This window comes from Myotis brandtii, unplaced genomic scaffold, assembly GCF_000412655.1.
Source record: "Myotis brandtii unplaced genomic scaffold, ASM41265v1 scaffold1086, whole genome shotgun sequence".
Taxonomy (NCBI): domain Eukaryota; kingdom Metazoa; phylum Chordata; class Mammalia; order Chiroptera; family Vespertilionidae; genus Myotis; species Myotis brandtii.
In genome coordinates this window covers 87032-98263 of record NW_005353696.1, presented here as the reverse complement: position 1 = coordinate 98263, position 11232 = coordinate 87032, and the positions used below count along the sequence as shown (strand labels likewise).

Genomic DNA, 11232 nt, shown 5'->3' with positions numbered 1-11232 from the left:
GGGAGGGTGATGGACATGAATGGGAGGGTGATGGACATGAACGGGAGGGAGGGAAAACTAGCTGTCAATCACTCACTTCCGCAGGTAGCAAGAGTAAGACTTGTTCTTGCAGCCAAACGCCCTGGGTCCTCGGTGCCTTGGTGCCTGAGCCTGGTTCTCTAGCCTCCCTTAGATTCTGTGAGTGACCAATGTCCTCCCAACAACACACTTTTCTGTTTAAATTACATTTCTGTTTAAATGAGTTTCTTTGGTTTGAAACCAAAGAAATCCAAATCCTAAGAAGGAAGGTAGAGGCTTTAGAAATATTATTTAAGTATATTTTTATTGATTTCAGAGAAGAAGGGTGAGGGAGAGAGAGATATAGACATCAATGATAAGAGAGAATCATTGATTGGCTGCCTACTGCACATCCCCTACTGAGGATCGAGCCTGCAATCCAGGCATGTGCCCTTGACTGGAATCAAACCTGGGACCCTTCAGTCCCAAGACCGACACTCTATCAACTGAGCCAGACCAGTTAGGGCTCTCCCCTAATATATTTTATCACATCTTATTTTATGCAGTTTTGACAGAAAAAAAAACCCTGGCTAAATTTCACTTGGTATACTGAAAATACAAAGTTTTTAAATATATATATATACTATTGATTTCAGAGAAGAAAGGAGAGGGAGAGATAGAAACATCAATGATGAGAGGGAATCATTGACTGACTGTCCTCTACATGCCCTACACTGGGGATCGAGTCTGCAACCCAGGCATGTGCCCTGACCAGAAATTGAACCGTGACCTCCTGGTTCATAGGTTGGTGCTCAACCACTGAGCCATGCTGGCTGGGCACATGGCCACCTCTTGCAGCAAAAGTTTGGTTGCATCCCCAGGTTTATTCTATTTAAGTGATTTTTTCAGGCCAACTTTTATTTTATTGGCCAGAGATACTGTTATTCAACATAAAACTAAAACATATTCCAATTTGGACACGCTTGTGGGTTTTGTGAACTACTGGAGACTAATTTGGAACAGAGATGCACTATCTCAGAAAAATTCAGGAGTCAAAACATATTTTTTAAAATTTATTTATTTGAGAGAAAGAGAGAGAGAAAGGGAGAGAGAGAGAGAGAGAGAGAGAGAGACTTCAATTTGTTGTCCCAGTTATTCATTCATTCATTGGTTGATTGTTGTATATACCCTGACTGGGGATTGAACCCACGACTTTGGTGTATCCAGACAATGCTTTAACCAACTGAGATACTCAGCCAGGGCTAAACCATCTTGCCCAGAGACCTTCCCCACTATAATTCATTCCCCCCCCCCATTTATTTATTTATTTAGAGAGAGAGAGAGAGTGGAAGGGAGGGAGAGAGGGAGGAGGAGAGAGAGAGAAACATCGATGTGAAAGAGACATTGGTTGGTTGCCTGCAACCCAGGTATGTGCCCTTGACTGGGAATCAAGCCCATGACCCTTCAGTGCGTGGGTTGATGCTCTAAACCAGGGGTCCTCAAACTTTTTAAACAGGGGGCCAGTTCACTGTCCCTCAGACCGTTGGAGGGCCGGACTATAGTTTAAAAAAAAATATGAACAAATTCCTATGCACACTGCACATATCTTATTTTGAAGTAAAAAAACAAAACGGGAACAAATACAATATTTGTATTTGCATGTGGCCCGCAGGCCATAGTTTGAGGACCCCTGCTAAACACTGAGCAACATCAGCCAGGACTATAACTCATTTTTTTAAAAAACCTTTACATCTTCCCCCGAAAACAAGCCTTTACATCTTCCCCCGAAATACATTTTTCTGAGACTTCTATATGATTCTAAGTATGTATTTTATATAGCATATCTGTGAAGCAGGTTTTTCACAATATGCTTTTGTTTCGAACAAAGGGACTTCAGTTTTCCAAAAGGTAATAAATTAAATTATTGCATCTTTGTATTTGTCCCATGTTTCACCCCACCCTCCCAAAGCGATGTGTGGAGTGACTCTGCGAGACCTCCTCCCTGTCCTTCCCAACTCCCTGCAATTGCCAGCTCCTGACATTTTCTTTCTGGAGCATAATAATGGCCTGTCCTCATCCCACATCGGCCCCATTCTTACTACTTTCCTCTTCTCTGTTCACCTGATTGCTTTATTCGCCCTTTCAAGTGCGTGTTCCCTTTCTTCTGTACCCCATCTTACCACATCACCTTCTTGGGGACGTGGCAATCTTTAGGGCCCAAATACAGGATTATGTTCCCTCCCTCTTGTTCTGATTTCTGATTTTGCTAAGCCTGAAGGAGGGAACTCAGCTTTTTTCGCTTTGGATTCTCATCCCGTTGATTTACTCATCCTTAGGTAACTTAGGGCTCAGCTTGAGGCTGGGCAACCACCAGGCAGGACACGCAATCTGCCCATCACCAGCACTACCACCAGCCGAAAAATACTAAGTGGTAGACAGAAGTCTTACCGAACATTCAGTTATTTTTGGTAACATTTTGGGAAGAATTACATGCCACAGAAACATTCAGAAATGCAAAATGTTGTTTCTCCCTTCCTCTGTGAGCCTGTCGGCTCCCAGCTCAGTTGGCAGCAATCCCCAGGGCTCCTTTCATTCACAACCTTTAAGCCAGCGGTTCTCAACCTGTGGGTCGCGACCCCTTTGGGGGTCCAACGACCCTTTCACAGGGGTCGCCTAAGACCATCGGAAAACACATATAAACTCGGAAAACACATATTGTTTTTGTGATTAATCACTATGTTTTAATTATGTTCAATTTGTAACAATGAAAATACAGCCTGCACATCAGATATTTACATTACGATTCATAACAGTAGCAAAATTAGTTATGAAGTAGCAACGAAAATAATTTTATGGTTGGGGGTCACCACAACATGAGGAACTGTATTAAAGGGCCGCGGCATTAGGAAGGTTGAGAACCACTGTCTTAAGCTATTGCGGCCGCGGCATTAGGAAGGTTGAGAACCACTGCCTTAAGCTATCGTCCTTTTGTGACTTCCTTTTCTCCTTAAAGAGGTGGAAAGCAAGTTACATGTTGATTTTCACCTGATTTCACTCCCATAGAAATGAAAAGGTGGAAGAAGGAGGTGTGATCCCGTGGAGTGACTGGTCCCTGTCTGCCCTTTAATGCTGCCTTTGTCTACTTCACCTCCTAACAGCTTGACCTGCCCTTTCATAAAGCTGGTCCCCATGTCCATGGACAAGCTTCCCGGTCAGGCTGTCTCAGAACCCAGCTCTCCACGCTGTGGCTCTCATTCCAGAAACCCAGGGTGCAAACCACGAAGCACAGTGTTCCCTTTCGTTCATTTGAAGCAGCGGCCACATTTTAGTGAGAGTCAGGAGTGGGATATTGTTTAGGATCCTGCCGCTAGAAACCACTAATTTCGATTACTGTCTCTAGGTTTCTTATGCAACCGGGCAATCAAAATTTGTTCCAGAGAACCTTCAGTATTACACGGTCCATCCAAAATTGGTAGGTGGAAAAGCTTTCCCCTGCTACCCGCTCTTAGATCCCTAAAAGCAAGTCTCAGCAGTGGGGTGCAAGCTGGAGACAGAATATCCATAGGCCTTTAAGTGCCTGAACAGGCTGCCGGGTCAGGGAGGCAGAGCTGCCCTGGGACACTGGCTAGAGGCAGTGCAGAGAAAGGCCATGGCGAGGGAGAGGGAAGGTACTGGGAAGAAGGTGGTCCCTGTAGCTGAAATAGTCTTTTTAATTTATTAATAATCAGAAGGTGTTTCATTCTTTCCCTCTCCCTTCCTCCCTGTCCCCCTGTTGACAGAAAAGCAAATTTAGTGGAACTGCCTCTGCCCCCGCCCACATCTTAAGTGACATGCTGTCTTTTGTGACTGCTTTTCCTTTTAAAACGTTGTGCTTATTATGCACGGTAATGCGGTTGCGCCCGTGGGAAAACGTTAGTGAGTGAGAACGTTGGTGTCGCCCCCACCCTCCAAACGCCTCCACAAGGAGATTTGGTCCCTGGTTTCTAGCCTCTGCCTCTCAGAGAGCTAGAGAAGACCAGCGAGATCTAACGGAGAAACCTCTCTGCCCCATTGTATTGAACAGATTCTGTTACACCCTTTCAGAAGAATTAAGTCGTCTTTCTTGATTGTGGAAAGCTTTCCATGTCATTTCCCCAGCCCCTCAGTCAATGTGTGGGGAATACTCTGAGGGCAGAAAGGGCCCGTGAGCGCCAGACGTTTTCTGATAAACTTCTTTCAGAGCAGATTTGTCCAGCCCCTGTCCAGCCTCTGTCCCTACCCCACAGAGGCAGAAGATTAGCCAATGGATTTATTAACCTTCTCTTGATCTAATCCCTTTGTCTCTCTGGAAACCTTTCTGTCTGTCTGCTCAGAGCCGGTACTATGAGCCTTTGAAGCCCACCACGCTGCAGAAATTTGTGACTCGAAACAGGAAAATGTTAAGCTTCATGCTCAAAGTCGCAGAGTATGATCAAGATAAGACCATACTTATAATGACCAACAACCCACTTCCCTCAATAGAGCAACAAGGAAAGGACACCGAACCACATTACTTTTCCAAGGAGGTACTGCTCAAGGTAATGGCACCTGCAGAAGTTTCCTGGCACCCTAAGTAAGGGCCCTGGAGAATGAGGCATTAGCTTGAAGAAGGAAGCTAACGTCACATGGTATTCAGGAGCCAACCTCTTCCCTCTAATTCTTTGCCATGTGCTTCACCAAACAGAATCTGTAGCGCCTGGAAATACTGAGAGAAAGAGCTGGACAAGTTTGGGTCATGAAACTTCATTGCACAGAGAAAGGAGAGTCTTAATTTGAGATTGTTTCTCCTTAGCCAAAGATATTTAGTTTGTCGTTAACAAAGTGTAAATTAGCCATTGGCTTTCAAGTTGAATATAAAATAGCAAAGGATAACTGAACAATGAAGACTAAGGAACAGGAATGAATACCTAAATAGGAAAGGAGTAAAGGGTTATACTTTCTACAGCCAAAGATATTTAGTTTGTCGTTAACAAAGTGTAAACTAGCCATTGGCTTTCTAGTTGAATATAAAATAGCAAAGGATAAACTAAAAAATGAAGACTAAGGAACAGGAATGAATACCTAAATGGGAAAGGAGTAAAGGGTTATACTTTCTAGCTGTTGCTTGTGGGTGTCAGGAGAAGGGAAGAGGAACAGAGCAGGGAATTCACTATCACAGTATCCAGACATTTGGGACTCTCTAATATACTAAAAAAGTTCAAATCCAATCTGGTAACCAATCAGTGAACATACACTAATCTAAGAACTAAAATATAAAGATGATTACTAGTATAGGGCAGTTTCTATTTTGAAGGAACTTGGAGTCTAACAGGAGAGACAGATCAGTAAATGAGTAATTATAATATACCAAGATATATGAATCATAAGAGAATATACAAGCTACAGAACTCACAGTAGTTCTGTTGAGAGAAAAGGAGTAATCAGAGAGGCTTTACAGAAGAGATGACCCCTGACAAAGAACAGGAGAATATTCCAATCAGAGGGAAGGGCAAAGCCATGGAGACATGAGCAAGCGAGGCACATTTAGGGAGTTGTAAGAGAGTAAATGGCACAAGATAAAAGGATATAATCAAATATCCTTTTTTTTGAGGTTGGGAGAAAGAGACAAAAATCAGAAAAATTAGTTATGATGTTACTACAATCACCAAGGTAAGAGATGCTGAGGAATTGAACTAAATCAACAGCAGAAGAAGTGAAGAAAATCAGTTTAAGGAATCAGGATCTAAAAAAGATCGTGATAGCCCTGGCTAGGTAGCTCAGTTGGTTAGAGTGTCCCAATATACCAAGGTTGTGGGTTCGGTCCCATGTCAGGGCACATACAAGAAGCAACCAATGAATGCATAAATAAGTGTAACAACAAATCAATGTCTTTCTTTCTCTAAAATCAATTAATAAAAACAAATCTCGATAGTCTTGAGAGAGGGCCTAATAGAACAAGAAGAAATTAAATGAAATAAATGAAAGTACAAACAAAAGAATATAGTTAAATTTGAAGCTGGGGGTGGAATTACCCAAGACAGATTCTTATAATAGAGTGTAGTGAATGTGGAATTAGTATTTCCTTAGTTGCTACATGAATGGCAGTGAGAGATTTCTTTTCAAACAGAAGATAAAATACTAGTATCCAAAGTTATATGCTGACAAAGGAGTTAATTAACTAATATCTTGCCTATGGTGTCTCTTGCTCTTTTTAAAAATTTTATTTATTTATTTATTTATTTATTTATTTATTTTTAAATTACCAGGAATTAAACCCAACACCTTTGTTGTGGCCCCACCCCATAACAAAGAAACAGAATTTCTGGAGGATGAGGCCCAGAAATCAGGAATTTAAAAAGATTCCCAGGTGATTCTAATGTGCAGCCAAGGTTGAGAACCACTGCCCTAAGAGGTCTTATTTTGTGTAACTAGACTTGGTCCTCTACTCCTAGCTAGGACCAGAAAAGCACACCAGACGTAGGAAATTAAAATTCATAATAGTGACCTGTGGTGGTCACTACCAAAAAAAAAAATCAACCAAAAATGAAACCAACCAACTTACCAACAACCCAAATCCCTCAGTTATTCAGATTCTTGTTTACAGGCATCTGAACTAGAAAAGGAAAATATTGAGGCAGTGGGAATGGAAGCTGAAAGGACACAGAGAAGCCATAAAGAAGATAGTCTAGCCCAGCCAGCATGGCTCAGTGATTGAGAGTTGACCTATGAACCAGGAGATCACAGTTCGATTTCATTCCCAGTCAGGGCACATGCCCGAGTTGCGGGCTCAATCCTCAGTGGGGAACATGCAGGAGGCAACCAGTCAATGAGACTCTGTCATCATTGATGTTTCTCTCTCTCTCTCACCCTCTCTGAAATCAATTTAAAAAAATTAAAGCCCTAGCCGGTTTGACTCAGTGGATAGAGTGCTGGCCTACGGACTGAAGGGTCCTGGGTTTGATTCTAGTCAAGGGCACATGCCTGGGTTGCAGGCTCGATCCCCAGTAGGGGTTGTGCAGGAGGCAGCCAATCAATGATTCTCTTTCATCATTGATGTTTCTATTTCTCTTTTCCTCTCCCTTCCTCTCTGAAATCAATAAAAAAAAAACATTTTAAACAATTAAGAAATAAAGAAGATAGTATAGAGACAATAAGAATAGAAAAGGGGCAGGTTGAAATCATAGGGGAATATAAATGAACTAGAGGCCTGGTGCACAAAATTTGTGCATGGGTAGGGTCCCTAGTCCTGGTCAGAGGTCAGGGCTGATTGGGGCCTTCCAGCTGCTGGCTGGGGCCTTCCTTCCCTGGCTGCCAGCTGGGGCCTTCCTTCATTCCGTGCCGACCCCTGGTGGTCAGCGCATGTCATAGCAAGTGATCGAACTCCTGGTCATCCGGTTGAACTCCCAAGGGGACAATTTGCATATTAGGCTTATATAATATATGTATGCAGAAGCTATAGATAGAAAAAAGGTATACAAGGTAAGGAGTGAACAGAGAGGAGGAAGCAGGCAGGAAGAAGTAGGAAAGACATTAATAATATGATGTAGAATCAAGATACATCAACTCAATGTAGTGGTGTTACTTAACTAGTGCTATCTTGGATTCAAAATAACTTCTTCATTCTTGTTTTTTTGCTATGAGATCTAACTCTGTTCAGGTTCTGCTCTTTTTGTGGCCAAATTGTTAGCTATGTCTTACTTCCTAGGCACATGTGCTCTTACAATAAAACTCCTATTAGGCGAGGTAACTTGAATGGATGGATGCCTGTTCCTCAAAACTAGAGATGGTATTTGAGAACTAGAGGCCCGGTGCATGAAATTTGTGCATGGATGTGGTCCCTAGACCGGGCCGGCAATCAAAGCACGAGTGTCTGGCGTGGAAGGGCAGGTCCCAGCTGACCTCTGGGCCCTGGGCAGCATCTCGGCCCCTGGGTGCTCCCCTCTGCCTGAGTCATCAGGCCCCTGCCCGGCTCTCTCAGTGCCTGGAAGCCAGGTGGTGGCCCAGCCCCCGCCCCACCACCGCTGTTCGCTGTCTGCAGGGCGACTGGCAGGGCGATCAGGCCCTGCTCACACCCACCTTGGCCTGGCGCTGCCTGACCGCCTGCTCCACCATCCTGCCACAGTCCCGCTGTCATCAGGGCCCATCAGGGCCGGTAGCACCTCCACTGTCACCTGCTGCCAGCGCCACATTGCCAACACCCGCTATGTTCCTCGCTGCCCCCTGGTGGTCAGCACATATCATAGCAAGTGATTGAACTCCCCATCGAACACCTGGTAGAGAGGACAATTTGTGTATTAGGCTTTTATTATATAGAAATGAGTACAGAATTAAAAGGACATGTTCAGCAGCAAGTATTAAAAAAAAGAGGTTTTAAAATTCTGAAAGAAAAAGCTCAATATATATCGATTAAGTAGTTTGGTCATTCATTTTTTCATTCATTCAACAAATATTTGTTGAGCACCTACTATGTGCCAAGCACTGTTATGGGTAATAAGGATATATCAGTGACTAAAGTAAAGTTCACCCAAATGAAGTTTAATTCTAGTGAGGTAGACACACAGATCATAAGCAATCATACAGTTAATGTAAACATGTGATAAATGCCAAGACAAAGCAGGATAAAGGAACTGAGCAGAATGGGTGTGAGTGGTGATTTTAGATAGTGTAGTTTAGATAGTAATTTGAATAGTAGGCTCTTAGAAGAGTTGATGACATCTGACACTTTATTGGGGTGATGGGATGTGTCCTGCAATTGTGACATTTCACATATTGTTTTCATTTCAGATTGCTGCACATTGGGAAGAATATTAATTGTAACTTTCCCAAATGAGTTATAATGAGATAAATCAGGAGAATAGGAACCCCAAGCCATGTCATATAAAGAAAATTTCAAAATATTGGCAATGTTGAGCCTGGATGAGACAGAGAGACAGCTTAGGAGAAACTTGATGGATTTTTTCAAATTCTTTAAGAACTCTGTGGAAGAGACACTGCCTTTGTTCTATTAGGACTATAAGTTAGAAGTTACAGCTATCAGCTAATCAAAGATGAAATAGGTTGGGTTTTTAAAAAATATATTTTTATTGATTTCAGAGAGGAAGGAAGAGGGGGAGATAGAAACATCAATGATTAGAAAGAATCATTGATTGGCTGCCTCCTGCACGCCCCTACTGGGGATCAAGCCCACAATCCAGGCATGTGCCCTGACCAGGAATCAAACCATGACCTCCTGGTTCCTAGGTTGATGCTCAACCATTGAGCCATAACTGGCAGGCTAGGTTGGTGTTTTAGGTATAGGAAGATTGACCACTTGATAGAGATAGTGTGTAGGTGAAATGAGTGTCAGATCAATGGTTAGACTAGATGACTTTTACTATCCTTTCTGAAAGTCTTTGACTCTGTGACCTTTAAGAATGATGACATTATTACATCACAAAACATTGCATTTGGTGGCCCCTTCACTTCAGAGAATAGAATGTGAATGAGGTAGCCATTTCTGAGAAAGGAAGGTAGAGTCCTATGAATTTTCCCCCCAACTTATTATCAAATGTTTGATTTACTAAGCAATTCACTAATTGAATCCTTCTCAAAACTGGGTAAATTCTTCCACCGCTCTCTTCAAAGGGCCAGGGGGCAAGTTCAATCAAGTACTAAGGAAACTGGCAAAGCGTTGGACAAGTCATCTGGCAAGGAAACAAACATGCGTTAGCCCACTCGGAACTGCTTCCTCTTTTTTTGGTTTCTGAGTGCCTGCTTCCTACTCTGACAGGTTTGGTTGGATCGTGTTGGGGGACTGGAAGTTAGTCCCAGAACTTTAAGTCCCAAGGTCCTTGGTTGACTCCCTTACTCTCTCTTCTTTCCTCTGCTGCAGGAAAGTTATCAGCACAAACCCACTGAGACCGACGTACCCCCGTTGCCTCAGAAAAAAAGGTTAAGACCTAAGCTGAAGCCAGTCTTCCCTGTGACGCTGTTGAAGGATTCGAAATCCAAACAAGAACAACTGTTTAGGTGAAGCCCTGGCTGCTCTTGTTCTCTTTTTCTTTCCCATCACTTCCTTATTCATGTTACCATGTCTTTTCAATACGATTTAATACTTTCTGCTTGTTAGGGTATAGAAAGGTACAACTGTATGTTAATAACACGCAATCCCCAGTATCTTTTACACCCTAAGAGAAACTCCTTCAGAGCTAAGGTTTTCCACTAAGAAGGATTTTCAAGAGTGAAGAAAAAAAATAGCCAAAGGTCTATGATTTGAGGAAACAGGAAAAAATCTCCTCCCCCACCCTCCCCCAAGTGCATGATAAGGGCTATAGCATAGGAACACTGTGCTATGAGATTTTCTTTGAAACTAGTTCTATGAGCAGCCTATATCCCGTTTGGAGAGGAGAGAGGAGATTCTGAGCTTCCTTAGCAGGTTCACAGGCTAGGTTCTAGAAGCCTCCCTTTCATGAACAGTAGTCCCACTCTGTACCAAGGAACACCTGTCGTCGCCTTCTCTCCTCCCCTGGAATCTGAGAGCATAGTGACTGGTTCCACTAACACCCAACCCTGGGATTTACTAAATGAACTTTCTTTGTTAAGGTTTTCCACCAAGAATGATTTCAAGAGTGAAGGGAAGTATTCAACCGTCTGCACTTTGAGGGAGCAGAAAAATATGTTCCCTCAGCTCGCCTTTGCTGAAGTCCATGGAAGAGATAAGAAAGATGGTAAGCACCTCTTTTTCAAAGCAGTGGCCTACAGGACTGAGATGTGGGCAGGAGGGGCAACCCATGAAGATGAGATTTAAGGGTGAATCGCCATCTCTCATGGAGGTTCTAGAGACTATTTTCCCTTGTAGCACAGAAGCTAAGAACTGATAGAGGCTCAAGGGGTGCTAGGCTTTGAATTCTGCTTACATCTTCAAATTTCAAGATGCCATAGCACAGTGCTTCCCAAACTGCCTCACCTACCGCTTTAAAAGTTCTGGTATATAAGTTATTTGCCCTATTATTTATTGAATGATTTTTTTTCTTGTCCTAATTAATACCATATCATTAACATGGGTTTGATATACTAATTACATGGTTTTTTTCCCTGACATTTAATCAAATTCATAATAATTATAATTTTAAATGTTTATGTATCACCTAAAACTACCCAGCAGTATGCATATCACACGTGAGAAAAACTGTTCTAGAAGGGCCAAAGGATAAGTCAGTCTGTCAGTCTGTCAGTCTCAGAGGTCCAGGGTCTTCCCGA

The 11232-nt window shown here is 42.8% G+C and overlaps 1 protein-coding gene across 1 annotated transcript in view; it reads left to right on the top strand.

Annotated features, from left to right (window-relative positions):
- TSGA13 (testis specific, 13) overlaps positions 1–11232 on the top strand; it is a 17955-nt gene that overhangs the window by 5949 nt on the left and 774 nt on the right. Inside the window, exons 4-7 of the mRNA XM_014542966.1 lie at positions 3398–3469; positions 4350–4559; positions 9866–10002; positions 10576–10700. Coding sequence (XP_014398452.1) covers positions 3398–3469; positions 4350–4559; positions 9866–10002; positions 10576–10700 — 544 coding nt within the window. The remainder of the gene's footprint in view (positions 1–3397; positions 3470–4349; positions 4560–9865; positions 10003–10575; positions 10701–11232) is intronic.